The sequence below is a fragment of the Trichoderma breve genome, chromosome 1 (assembly GCF_028502605.1).
Source record: "Trichoderma breve strain T069 chromosome 1, whole genome shotgun sequence".
Lineage (NCBI taxonomy): Eukaryota > Fungi > Ascomycota > Sordariomycetes > Hypocreales > Hypocreaceae > Trichoderma > Trichoderma breve.
This window is the reverse complement of record NC_079232.1, coordinates 1,005,378-1,018,756: the sequence shown is the minus strand read 5'-3', so window position 1 is coordinate 1,018,756 and position 13,379 is coordinate 1,005,378. Positions and strand designations below refer to the sequence as shown.

General features: G+C 49.9%; 4 protein-coding genes across 4 annotated transcripts; all 4 read left to right on the top strand.

Annotated features, from left to right (window-relative positions):
• Positions 1-716: 716 nt before the first annotated feature.
• T069G_00338 (taurine catabolism dioxygenase tauD, tfdA family domain-containing protein) lies at positions 717-2,589 on the top strand (the record flags this gene model as incomplete). Its single annotated transcript, XM_056167548.1, has 10 exons — positions 717-748; positions 817-966; positions 1,035-1,052; positions 1,129-1,195; positions 1,262-1,322; positions 1,389-1,476; positions 1,529-1,640; positions 1,690-2,290; positions 2,348-2,419; positions 2,504-2,589. The coding sequence occupies 10 exons, from the start codon at positions 717-719 to the stop codon at positions 2,587-2,589; spliced, it is 1,287 nt and encodes a 428-aa protein (XP_056032864.1).
• Positions 2,590-3,745: 1,156 nt separating this feature from the next.
• T069G_00337 (enoyl-(Acyl carrier protein) reductase domain-containing protein) lies at positions 3,746-4,826 on the top strand (the record flags this gene model as incomplete). The annotated part of the gene is made up of 4 exons (XM_056167547.1): positions 3,746-3,989; positions 4,073-4,456; positions 4,515-4,647; positions 4,712-4,826. The coding sequence occupies 4 exons, from the start codon at positions 3,746-3,748 to the stop codon at positions 4,824-4,826; spliced, it is 876 nt and encodes a 291-aa protein (XP_056032863.1).
• A 1,491-nt stretch (positions 4,827-6,317) lies between these two features.
• On the top strand, positions 6,318-8,309 carry T069G_00336 (calcineurin-like phosphoesterase domain-containing protein; the record flags this gene model as incomplete). The annotated part of the gene is made up of 4 exons (XM_056167546.1): positions 6,318-6,483; positions 6,646-7,235; positions 7,299-8,212; positions 8,288-8,309. 4 exons carry the CDS (start codon positions 6,318-6,320, stop codon positions 8,307-8,309), a joined length of 1,692 nt encoding a protein of 563 aa, XP_056032862.1.
• Positions 8,310-9,934: 1,625 nt separating this feature from the next.
• T069G_00335 (uncharacterized protein) lies at positions 9,935-11,092 on the top strand (the record flags this gene model as incomplete). The annotated part of the gene is made up of 3 exons (XM_056167545.1): positions 9,935-10,548; positions 10,621-11,009; positions 11,079-11,092. The coding sequence occupies 3 exons, from the start codon at positions 9,935-9,937 to the stop codon at positions 11,090-11,092; spliced, it is 1,017 nt and encodes a 338-aa protein (XP_056032861.1).
• Positions 11,093-13,379: the final 2,287 nt, after the last annotated feature.

The window sequence follows — 13,379 nt, the reverse complement described above, 5'->3', positions numbered from 1 at the left end:
GCGATGCGGCGATCGGAAACGCCTCGCTGAAAGAGTCGTCAAATCACGCAGCAGGACAGAGATGAAGGGAAAATAATGAGCGATAGCAAAGGAGCTTGCTGTACAAGGATGGCGAAATATGGCTGACTTCAACTTTTTTTTAGGAAGTTGTTTGATGTGCGCAGACATAGTCCCGGAAGTCGGATTATCTTCAGCATAATGTACAGCTAAGCTCATGTCGACTAAGCGCACTTTCACGTGGCTGAAAGGTACATGTTTAAGTGTGCATGAACCCAGCTGTGGAAAGAGCTGACAAAATACATCCTCTCTTAACCTACATCCTAATTGGAGAAGCTGAGTGGGAGAGAGCTTCTTAATAAGCGTGGTCCCTAACTACTATTTGTCCTTGATTATTGTTAGAAGTCGAAGAGCCTAGGACTCTAGCTAGAAACTGGACGGACTTAGCCGCTCTGGACCTTGGGTGAGGTTAAAAATGCTGTGAAGCTCGTGAACCATTCCTGCGGAGTGCAACTATAGCACTGTGACGACGACCCAATCCGACTTCTTACCACCTAGACCTAGTACCGGGCCCTCTTTTTCTAGCGTTCGTAGGCTTTTGGCACCAGCTGTAGCTACCGCCCTATGCTAGCGATACCCGCGCTACAAGTAGAGCTTGGTGCCGGGCTGATGGAAACATGGGCCGATTCTCCCCATTCGTTCTCATTACACACTGAGCCATGTTATTTTTGCTCAAGGGCCGTACAACTAGGTTGGTTGCGATAGTTTCATTTGCCCTTTGAGCAGTTTGTTCTTTGCTAATTCGTGCTGTGCTTGCAGCTCTGGCCTTGGCCGCCGCCTCAGCTTCATCCCTCGGCAGGCCTCGGCTGCTCTCCCAAGGTCACGATTCTATGCGACAACCCTCGAGACTAGCCCTAAAGGACTCGTTTTCAAGAGCGATGACTCCGGATCCCCTATCAAAGCTGAATTGTAAGGACCTCATTTGTTTTATCACTGATAGCCACGCGCAAAACAGAATCACTAATCGCAGTTTCTAGGTCTAAAATATGGCTCCGGTATGTGCGCTCACATGCCACCAGTGACGGCATCAAGCATGAATTGTAACACTAACCGGCGAATCTCTTTCTACAGCGACAACTGCCGTTGCGCCAAATGCGTAAACCAGGATACCCTACAGCGCAACTTTGATACCTTTGCCGTAAGTATTGGCCAAAGCCATTACTGTTCACAATGTTGTCGAATGCTCATATCTCTGTGCTTCCAGATACCTAAGGATGTTTCACCTACAGAAATTTCGCCCAAAAGTGACGGCGTTGATATACTATGTACTCACTATTCCAAAATATTTTGCCTTGAGCATCCATGGGATGAAACTAATTGACAACTGTCAGGGTCGGATTCTCATAAAAGCTACTACCCATGGTCTTGGCTCAACTTTACCGTTCAGGATACGAATAATAAGAAGCCCACAATTCAAGAGTAAGTAAGGACAAGTGAGCTTGTAAGACGATGGAATCTAATACTGTTCCAGCGAGAGAAGGCTATGGGGCGCGACGGTATCCTCAGCTCCTCCAGAAGTCGATTTTGAGAATGTCATGAACAGCACTTCTCCAAAGGGAATGGCTGAGTTGACGGCAAAGATTGTGCGTACTTGTTCTCTTTACGTGATTGACCAAAACTTACCATGAGTAGCGCCAATATGGGTTTTGCTTCGTTACCAACTCGCCCAAAACTCCAGAGGATACGGAGAAGCTCTTGGAAACAATTGGGCCAATTCGAAATACTCACTACGGAGGCTTTTACGACTTCATCCCGGACCTAGCTCTCGCCGACACAGCTTACACCAATCTGGCTCTCCCGGCCCATACGGACACGACTTATTTTACCGAGCCCGCGGGCTTACAAGCATTTCACCTGCTATCTCACACGCCACCGACGAATAAGCCCGCTGACGAGGTGCTGGGCGGACAATCACTGCTTGTAGATGGATTCCATGCTGCCGAGACACTTAGAAAGGAATCGCCGGGAGATTTTGAGATACTGCGCAAGGTCAAGCTCCCGTGGCATGCTAGTGGCAACCAGGGCGTTGCAATTGCGCCGGATATGGCATATCCTGTGATTGAAGCTACTGGCGAGAAGCTGCACAGGATCAGGTGGAACAATGATGACCGAGGAGTAGTCCCTGTGGATATCGACGTTGATGCGTGGTACCAGGCAGCACGAAAGTGGGACGAGATTCTGAAGCGTAAAGAAAGCGAATATTGGTTTCAGCTTGAGCCAGGGCGAGTTTTGAGTAAGTAACCTTATTCCGTGGGATTGGATATCACGACGTTGTACTGACTCTAACAAGTCTTTGATAACTGGCGAGTACTTCATGGGAGAAGCGCATTTGAGGGATTGCGGCGCATCTGTGGTGCCTATAGTAAGTCATTCGGCCACCAATGTTTTATCTTGCTCATGGAAACTTTATGACTGCGAATTGTAAAAGGCTAATAGTACGCAATAGTCAGCCGCGATGACTTTATCTCCCGTTGGAAAATGACCAATTTTCCACGCGAGGAAGTGATTGCATCGAACATGCAACTACGATAAGGATTCGTACATGGAAAGATGATAGGTACTATAGTATATGCCTCGTATAGTCAGTACATATTGTAGTCTATAAATGAACATGTCAATGATAAAACACAGAATTGTGAAGGAGCTGTTGTTGCGGTATAGACACTTTGGGTGATTCCGCTCGTGATTTCGGCTTTTGATCCCGGTTCTCAATTGCCGCTCATACAACAAATCACCCAATCACGGCAAACAACTCCGTTAATTGAACAGCATATCTTATCAATTCCCCAAGCCACAACATTCGAGCTCCAAACACACGAGCAAAAGACGCATCCCAAAACCCCCACTGCCTATGACGTGGGATCTTCAGGCGCAACTCCCAGACTCAGCCATAGTCCGACTTCGCAAAAGGACATGGATCCGCTAGGAGCATTTTTTAGCTGGCTGGGCTGGCGCTGGGCTTGTTTAGCTGCCCAACAAGCGGCTGGCGGAATGTCCCAAAGAGTTTCGGTTGCTTGGCGGGGGGGACATGGAAGTTGTATCATTTGATCCATTGTATGTACATTGGATGGATGGCAATTTGAGGGGTCCTGAAGATCTCGGACAACGCTCAGGCACACGCAGAACAACGGACGAAGAAGCAGAGCACGTGGGCTGCTGTAGACACGGGATGGCAAGCTGCCAATCAATTGAAACGGTGACATTCCGACACATCAAATGCACGCTTGTGAGCTGGCACCAGCCGCAAGGACTCGTACATTGTACAGGCAATAATTCGACATTGGACGTGGGGTCGGACGCCAGGCCGTTTACAACGGAGAAAACCCCACATGGGCTGGAGTGACGAGGTCAAGCATATCAGAAATAACGAGTCGACATTGGAGCGCGTCAACGCGGACAAATGGTGGTAAATGTCGCACCGACGGGCCCGCCTTGAATTGATTCGTTTCGTGGACGGAGTATTTGCGGCGGAAAGAAAGCGGTGACATGTTGTTTTGTTCTGTGTACGAGTATAAAGAGGTGCGGCATGGCCACATCTGCGGCTCTCCCCGCAGCATTTCGTGATAGTGTCACTTGGCCAGCAGTCGTGATCTTGATACCCTTCTTCTTTTGTTGATTGATTTACTTATTTATAACTGTCTATCATAATCGACATCTTTCCCGTTACCTACCACAACCTACCGCCAACATGGTCCAAACAACAAACGGCACCTTTCCTCACGACAACTCGGCGGTCCCCAACGTCGACCGAGTGCTGCCCCTCTTTTCTCTCAAGGGCAGAACCGCAATCGTGTCGGGCGCTGGAGCTGGCATCGGCCTGGCTGTTGCCGAGGCGTTTGCAGAGGCTGGCGCCAATGTGGCTATCTGGTACAACAGCAACAAGCAAGCCGTGACTTCGGCCGAGAACATTGCCAAGACGTACGGCGTCAAGAGTGAGTTGGGATGATTTGTTTCGGGCTTTGTTCTTGGGAGAATGTTGGTCGTTTGCTAACGCTGTGAATCACACCCCGCGCAGGCAAGGCGTACCAGGTCAACGTTACTTCGGCCGAGGATGTCGACAAGGCCATCACCGAGATCGTCAAGGAGTTCAACGGCCGTCTCGACATTTTCGTGGCCAACTCTGGCATCCCGTGGACCGAGGGCGCCTTCATCGACGGCTCTGTCGAAACGGCCCGCAACGTCATGGCCATCAACGTCGACGGCGTCATGTGGTGTGCCAAGAGCGCCGGCGCTCATTTCCGGCGCCAGAAGGAGCAGGGCACGACGATTGACGGCAAGCCTCTGGAGAACTTCATTGCTGGAAGCTTCATCGCGACGGCATCCATGAGCGGCAGCATCGTCAACATTCCGCAGCTGCAGGCCGTGTACAATAGCTCCAAGGCCGCCGTGATTCACTTTTGTAAGTGGTCAGGCCTGGGTTTGATGATGGCAAAGACTGACACGATTACTTCATATAGGCAAGAGTTTGGCGGTTGAGTGGACAGGGTTTGCTCGAGTCAACACCGTATCTCCCGGATACATTCTTACTGAAATCTCCACCTTCTGTTCACCCGAGACGAAGAATATCTGGAAGGGCAAGATTGTCATGGGGTACGTTGAGAGTGACTGTTCTTGCTTATGCAAAGTGTCCAATTGCTAATATATATATCTACAGTCGCGAGGGTCAGACCGGCGAGCTCAAGGGCGCATACCTTTACCTGGCGAGCGATGCAAGCTCTTACACCACGGGCTTGGATATGATTGTGGATGGCGGTTACAGCCTGCCATGAAGAGCTGTAGGGTGGCCAAAGACGAATAAAATACACACAAATAAAAAGGACACGAACGGAATGACAGAACATACAATAGAAGATGCATGTATATGTATTTGCTGCTTATGATTAGCGTCTCGCAAAGCAAAAGGATTATGGTATGAATATATTTTATAAATCCTAATTACCTATTTTCATCAAATGGTGCCTTGTTTTGGCTTGTTCGCATGACATCAAACGCACCATAGAGTGCTTGATACCTCGTGTGTACAGCAATCTATCTCATGAAGCTTCTGTACTTCTACAACCACGCTCCAAGCAAATTGATCTTCATGTCCTCTTTTGGGAACCAAGAAGCTTACATCATCACTTTACCCCAAACGGCAAACCGTCTTCAGGGTCTGGCGGCGGAATTGGGGCGGGGCTCCAGCGGGAACAGGGACCAAGCGCTGTGCTCCGTTGTGCGGTCTCCAGCGAGGTACACGATGGTACTTACTTGGTCTTACCGTGAGGAGGCATAACAAAGGAGGGGCAGCCAGTCTGGCTAATGAACAGCTTGGTCTCAGCTCCGAGCTGCTCGCAGTAATGGAGATGCTGCTATTTGCAACATTTAACCAAACTGATCAATTCTTACGAAAAGTAGTTACTAGTGGGAAGACTACTGACAATATGCCACCAGAGTCGGATACGGTATGGGGGATCGGAGTGATGTCAATGACTCTCAGAGGCAACCCCCCCGCCCCTTTATTTTACTGCTGGCGGCGCCGCCAGAAAAAACATCTAGACCAATGCTGCTACTGGAATTAGTAGTACCTTGATACTAATCAGATTCTCAAGTACATGTACCTAATAGATAGATATCTCATAAAAAATGTAGCAAAATGTACTCTATAAAACAATATCTGCATCAGCAGCACCAACTCCTTTGGCGGTGCTCCGTTGCAATATGCTTAAAAATCCATCGTGATTGGGCATAACCTCCTGTCCCGCTTTGCCCAAAGTAAGGTACCCAAGGCTACTTGTCTCTGGTCGTGGTCCAAGGAGGCAGCACAGGAGACAGCAGGCAGTTTTAGCGCTGCCAGACACCTACAGGCAGCCTCTAGTCCCTAGCAGCCGGCTCCAGCCCTTTTGCCCCATGGCCAGCTCCCCAACTTCTTCTCCTGTCAGCCTATCTCGCCTTTGCCTCGCCAGCGCACGGTTTTGGTCTTGGGCACAGCTATACGGGACTCCGTGACCACGCCAAACGTCTGTCGTCTGTCCTTCTGCCACGAGCCTTGTCTCGCCCCCAGCTTTAGCTTTTGAACCAGCAGCTGCAGGCCTGTTGCTTGTCCCCCTCACCGCTACCCGCCACGCTCCCGCCGCTCCAGGGCCTTTGCGACCTCTTGGACCCTCGCCGAGCAGAGCCTCAGAAGCCTCTTCTTTTCTCAAATATCCTCAAGTACAGCATCTCCTGTACTTTCTCGAGCCTCTCAGTTTTTATTTAGCTCTTCAACACTCTAGTCGCCCGCCATGGACACCGAAGGCGACCACGCCGATCAGGCGCCTCGACGGACCGCCCAGGTCGACAATGCCATTCGCGCAATTCAGGAGAAGAAGCCGCTGCCCGAGATCGACTTCACCATCCATATGATGGAGGATGGCACTCAGGTGAGCACGCTCGAGCGAGTGTGCAAAGGTACGTCTGTCCTGCAGCCCATGTTCTATCGTCGCCGCCTCTCTCTCAACTACCCCGCCATTGTTGTTGATAAGGGGAGGCTGCCGTCGGGATTCAGCACCGCATCATGCACAATGTCTCAAACATGGCATCGCTAACGCTCGTGGCACCGCCCGTCTACAGATGTCCAGGCGCCGGCCATGTTCAAGCCCACGGATGAGCAGTTTTTCGAAGACGACACCCATGAAAAGCCCGACATCAACTTCCTCAAGCAGCACTTCTATCGCGAGGGCCGACTCACCGAGGAGCAAGCGCTGTGGATCATCAGAAAGGGTACCGAGCTGCTGCGTGCCGAGCCCAATCTTCTCGAGATGGACGCCCCCATCACCGTCTGCGGTGATGTCCACGGCCAGTACTACGATTTAATGAAGCTGTTTGAGGTCGGAGGCGACCCTGCTGAGACGCGATACCTCTTCCTTGGTGACTACGTTGACCGAGGATACTTCAGTATCGAATGTGTTCTCTACCTGTGGTCCCTCAAGATCCACTACCCCAAGACATTGTGGCTTCTGCGAGGCAACCACGAGTGTCGCCATCTGACTGACTACTTCACCTTCAAGCTCGAGTGTAAGCACAAGTACTCAGAGGCCATCTACGAAGCCTGCATGGAATCATTCTGCTGCCTTCCCCTGGCCGCCGTCATGAACAAGCAGTTCCTGTGTATCCACGGTGGCTTGAGCCCCGAGCTGCACACGCTCGACGACCTGAGAAGTGTAAGACATTCCAACGTTTGGAATCAATGCACCTGAACATGAAGCTAACATAGAACAATGTAGATTGATCGATTCAGAGAGCCCCCGACTCAGGGCCTCATGTGCGACATTCTATGGGCCGACCCGCTCGAGGACTTTGGACAGGAAAAGTCTAGCGATTTCTTTTTGCATAACCACGTGCGAGGATGTTCGTACTTCTTCTCATATCACGCGGCCTGTGCATTCCTGGAGAAGAACAACTTACTCTCTGTCATCCGTGCCCACGAGGCCCAGGATGCCGGTTACAGAATGTACCGCAAGACGCGGACGACCGGTTTCCCCAGTGTGATGACCATCTTCTCGGCACCAAACTACCTCGATGTCTACAATAACAAGGCCGCCGTGCTCAAGTACGAAAACAATGTTATGAATATTCGACAGTTCAACTGCACGCCTCATCCATACTGGCTGCCCAACTTCATGGACGTCTTCACCTGGTCGCTACCATTTGTGGGCGAAAAGATCACGGATATGCTCATTGCCATTCTGAGCACGTGCTCGGAGGAGGAACTCAAGGAAGAGACGCCGTCCTCACACTCTCCTGGCCCCAGCTCGCCATCTCTTCCTGGTAGCCTGGAGGATCCCAACTCAATTGAGTTCAAGCGCAGGGCGATCAAGAACAAGATTTTGGCCATTGGCCGCATGTCGCGTGTCTTCCAGGTTCTGCGTGAGGAGTCTGAGCGCGTGACGGAGCTGAAGACTGTCTCCGGTGGAAGGCTCCCCGCTGGTACTCTGATGCTCGGCGCCGAAGGTATCAAGAATGCGATTAGCTCATTCGAGGATGCCAGAAAGGTCGACTTGCAGAACGAGCATTTGCCCCCGACTCATGACGAAGTGGTGAAGCACCAAGAGGAGGAGAGAGCGATTGCCTTGCAAAAGGCGGCAGAAGAGGCGGATAATGACAAGAAGCTGCACCAGCTGTCCCGGAGACTTAGCACGTAAGTAGCATCCATCACTCTAAGGGCAAGCGGTGTTTTCTGTGTGAGCTGAAACTAACGGAATTGAATGCTTAGGGACCGCAAGAGCCGATCATGAGAGAATTGGGGCTTTCAGCAAAGTTTTGCAGCGACAATAGGCTTTAGAAAATTTTGGGATACGGACTGGCAATGCAAGCTCCAATGTCAAGGAGCTGATGACTTGATGCTTCATGTTACCCATATTATCAACCTCGTCTTTTTTCTTTTTTTTGAAATTTATATGATGAATCACAAGGCTTTGGCTAGAGCAAAAAAGAGTCAAGGGCTGGATTTGGCGATGGGAGGTTTTAGTTGTAGGATCGGAGAGGGCGGTGAAAGCGAATGGCCTCGAGCATTTCGATTGCGTATTCCTTTGGGTTCATTCGCTTCAAGTGTTGTATAGGGGTAGCAACGTCGTGCCTGTTGATCCAAACTGCTGTTGCGTGGAGATGTTGAGAATCTCATGCCATGCCATGCTCCAGTTGTTCTCCGGTTATGCTCGTCTGCCAACCTACCTATCTTAATTTAGTATTCCAACGACGTACAGACATATATACGATATTTATTACTTGACAATTGGCCCTGCTCAAAGCGGCATCTTGAAGCCAAGCTTCCAAGCCCTGGACTTTTGTGTGTAATAGCGCGGGTAGCGCATATCCAAGCTGGGGGCCCACTGTCACGCGAGCCTTAATAACTGGAGCCATTGGAGGTTAAATTCACGGTTTTATATTGAGGTTACATTGCGGCTGAAGAAAAGTGTCGAGGGAAAACAGGGTCAGCATCCCGCGATAATCTCAATTCTGGGCTAGGTGGGAATCCTTCGAATCTCTGAGTCTATCGGGAGACGGATAATTCTTACTTTCCCATCCCCCCCTTTCTTACCTTCCATGTGATTTTGTGATTAACCGTTGAGATTTGTGCTTTTTTTTAGTCGCGAATATTCTGTCATAGCTGTAGTTGTATAATAATCGAGTGGTGTTGTAATACAATGATGATGGGCTGAGATTTTAAATTTAGACTTAAAAAAGCCACTCTTGGCTAGGGCAAGGGGCACAAGAAGATGCATCTGAATGTAATCGGCAAAGGAGCATGCGACTTCAAACAAGCACGTTCAATTAAAGAAACAAAATGAGTCAGCCAGAGTACAATAAATATAGATGATCTGCATCCTGCGTCTCGTCCCGTCTCTCGTCTCGTGCGGGCGATATTTCCTCCGTCTTACGCCCTCAACCACGACCAAGGAGGGAAACGTCTGCGAAAGGGAGAGCACACAAGCTTGTGCGAGGTTCAGCGCCTTCTTTAGGCAAAGTCGGAGGATGATTCTGAGTCTTTGACAGGATCCATGCATCTACATGAACAAGGGGGGAACGGAACCGGTCGTTGCTGGTTGATGCTAGCTGAACACTCTCGGGCCTATTGGATTCAATCTTCATCTCGAGCCTTGCGAGTTGGGGGAAATGATGTGCAGAGCTAGTCGTGGATGGATCGGTTCGAGCCTTGCGGACTCTAGCCGAGGCCAGCGATGAGGCTCTTGTGATTTGATTTGCCTTGTACTATAAACTACGGGCGAGGTCCCAGACTAGTCTTGTGGATTTTGCGAGTTCAAAGGGGGACGATTTAGCCTGTCCGTCGTGTCGTTTCGCTTCTTGGCTGTTTAGTTTTGTTGGTCTTTTTTGTTTCCCATCTCGACACGCAGTTATTACTATGGAGCCGACAACAAAAGATGACCCGAATGGGCAGCGCCAGCATGAAGACCCGGCCCAGGAGCAGCAAGACCAGGAGGTCGTACATAAACAAGAGCCACCGAAGCAACCGCTGGCAGAAGACGAAAACCAGCTGCTCCGTTCTCATCTGAACCGGGCTGCCAGTCCATCGTCCACCATCAGCTCAGGTTACGGACCGACCCTTGGCATGTATCCGGTTCACGACGAGGGATTGCCTGAGGTTGTTCCTGATTCGAGCCCCCAAGCAATGTCCCGCCTCGAAGCCGAGTACAAGCGCAAGTATCTCGAGGGCGATGCGCCGCAGACGGTGATTCCAAAGGACGTGGACACGAACAAGATTGCCATCATGGGAGGAGAGGAGCAGTCTTCGGTGACGCCAGACGGGATGTCGGGAGATGTTGAGGGAGCACATACCGGGAGGAAAGGGGGGAAGAGGATCTGCGGACTGCCACGGAGGACGCTGTGGATTCTTGTGATTGTTGCTGTGATTGTGCTCGCTGCGGCAATAGGGGGTGGAGTTGGAGGAGGACTGGCGGCGAAGAACTCCAAGAGTGATGCTCCTCCTTCAGATGCTGCTTCCACAACATCATCTAGGTAAGAAGACGAGAGAGAAGACGAGAAAAGGACAGGATGGAAATAAGAAGAATTGACTGACCTTTTCAACAGCACACCATCGTCAACTTCAACAAGCTCAACTACATCCACAAGAACGAGCACAACCACATCCTCATCACCAACCCCATCTTTCCTCAACAACCAGACAACTTCTGGCAACACATTCGCCTTCCAGGGTTTTTCCAACGACACTTTCCTCGGCAAAGCCAGCACCATCATCGACGACGAGGGCGGCACGGATCTCGGCTTCGAAGCCCACAGCTACGTCTGGCTCCCGTCCGTGACGGACTGCTGCATCACGTTCTGCACGAATGCTACTAGCAAGGGCATGGTTGGGTGGTTGTGCAGTCAGCGGAAGCAGCCCAAGTCGTCGGATCCGTTTAAGCGGGTGTATGTGTGGTGTCATCAGAAGCATGAGAAGGCAAATGCTATTTGTATAGGTGAGTTTTTCTTGGGATGAGATTGTAGAACTAAGTGAAGAAGTTATGCTGACTGAGAATGTGTTGTAGATCCGAAGACTTAGACAGTTTCGACCTCCCCTTTTCTTTGTTTTGTCTAATTCGCTGTTTATAATGATTTTTCTTTTATTTTTGAATCACGATGACATTTTTGTTGCGACATTGTTGGAAGCGGGAGGCGGCCTTGTGATATTGTTCGTGGAAGGTTAATAGTATGAGACGTCTTTATTTTGTTTTATCTGTTTACAAATTCGAATACCAGAGCGCAAAAATAGAAGAATCACGATGCAATTTAGTGTCAGCATACGAAGTAGAATTACCTTTGAAGGTAAAGGGATATTCATTCTCGTAATTATTGAAACAGCAAACGAAACAAAACGAAGCCGCACGAATAATTTGCCTTGGGCATCCAATAAGATACTTTCTCTCAGCCAGAACAGATTCTATAACCTTTGTACTGTTCGACGTCCATTCCATGCCCGCACTCTGATCGTAGAAGCCTAGGATCAGCGGGGTCATGAATTATCTTGTAACAACTATGATGATATCAAGTACGGAGCAGCTGTTCCTGGGCTTGTTGACAACAGTGAATTCACGCGATATATTAGAACACCTGACTGATTAGACCCGGCGTAGTGTAAATTTTTATTCCTATTATTGGATGTCGTGTATCACTTTCCCTTCTAGCATGCTCTTGGATGAAGCTAGAGTCTTTCATGATGCGAGGTTATCAACTTTCTTACCTAGCCAATGAAGATAAAAACCTGTAGCTTTTCCGACCAACGACCTCGGCCTGGCTCTACTACTTCAAGATACTATGAGAGGAATGCAGCTTACAGCATTATGAATTATAAGTGTTGCAGACACTAACTGAGAAAGGCACCAACCTCCAAAATCAAGGTACTGAAAGATTCGTCTCATGCCAATATGCCAACCTATGCTTTCGGCAGTCTTTGTGCCCAGACTTGAATCAGCGCACAGACGGGGTGTTGAAGTGCCCATGCGTGTATGGAGTATGGAGCATGGAGCAGTGGTCTGCTTTGGCGAAACGGGGCTGCCTTTCTGCAGGCTTTCTTATTCCATCTGACGGCCAAAAACCACTTACACGTACATTCTTTATCACATGGTAGTGCTATACTGTACCAAAGTAGTAGGCATGCTTGTACTGGTTGTGAAAATTACAAGATACGATTTTTCAAGGAAATGCTGACAACATTAATTCCTATAAACAAAGATTAGTAATAATACGTCGTACTTTGAATGAGGCTTTGCAAACACCCTCCTGTCATGAAACAATGGCAGATCGTGCCTTCTACAAATGCACAAAAGCCAAGCCGATCGAATAGGCAAGTCCAAATCAAGCAGCCAATAAACGGCTCTTTCCCCCTCGCTCTACTCCGTATACGGGTCGCGTCGCTCCTTCAACCCCCTTGACAAGGAAAGAGCGGTACTTGACGCTCGTACCTGTACGGAACGTCCCTTGATGTCTATCTCAACTCCCGTCTTTTGCCCATCTTCATCTTCTTTACAAAATAACGTTCAGATGATCGCCAGCCATGATCTGCATAGCCTCATCCCGCCTGAACCACAGCCTGACACCGTTCCACAGCCACCAGCCTGAATTTGGCGCCAGCCTGATCCCGAAAGAAACACGAAGCAGATGCAGATGCACAGGCACAGGCACATGCACAGGCACATGCACAGGCACATGCTCACCACGTCTGAAGCACCCACCTCGACCGTTGATGTGTCTCTGATCGCCACCTCAGCTCTGCAGCCAATTTTAGGGGCGGCGCTTCGTATTCAAGCACTGAGTTGAGGCCTCGCCCGTTAGCGCATCGCCGTAGCAATTTGCAACGCCAGACCCTTAGGGCTCTTGATTCAGAGACGTTGAATGTTCCCGAAACTGGCACTAGCCGCTGATGCACAGCCTCACCCCGGGCTGTATCCACCTCATCTATGTCGGTCGTCCAGTGGTTTGAGAGAGACGCGGACGCCAATCCGCTGCGAAAACCAGCGGGCCCAGGGGCTGCGCTCTTGGCTTGAAACCAGCAAAACTTTGGCACCGTCGACAGCACCGGTGCGCTTGTACACACTCCGTGGGCCCTTTGGAAACGGCCGTGTTGTTTGTCTTTTCGATGCTCCAAGTACCTCAGCTCGACGTTCCTGTAGCCAGACATTCGCTCGCACAAATGGCTAGGCGAAGATGTTGACAAAGGGAATCATGGTACTACTACTGGCACACGAGCTGCAATCACCCTTGAGGCGAAGCACGACACTATTTGACTTGGCTTGGCGATTGCTCATCACCGAGTATACTTGATACGGAGTATTGCTACCTTGGTGGTATTG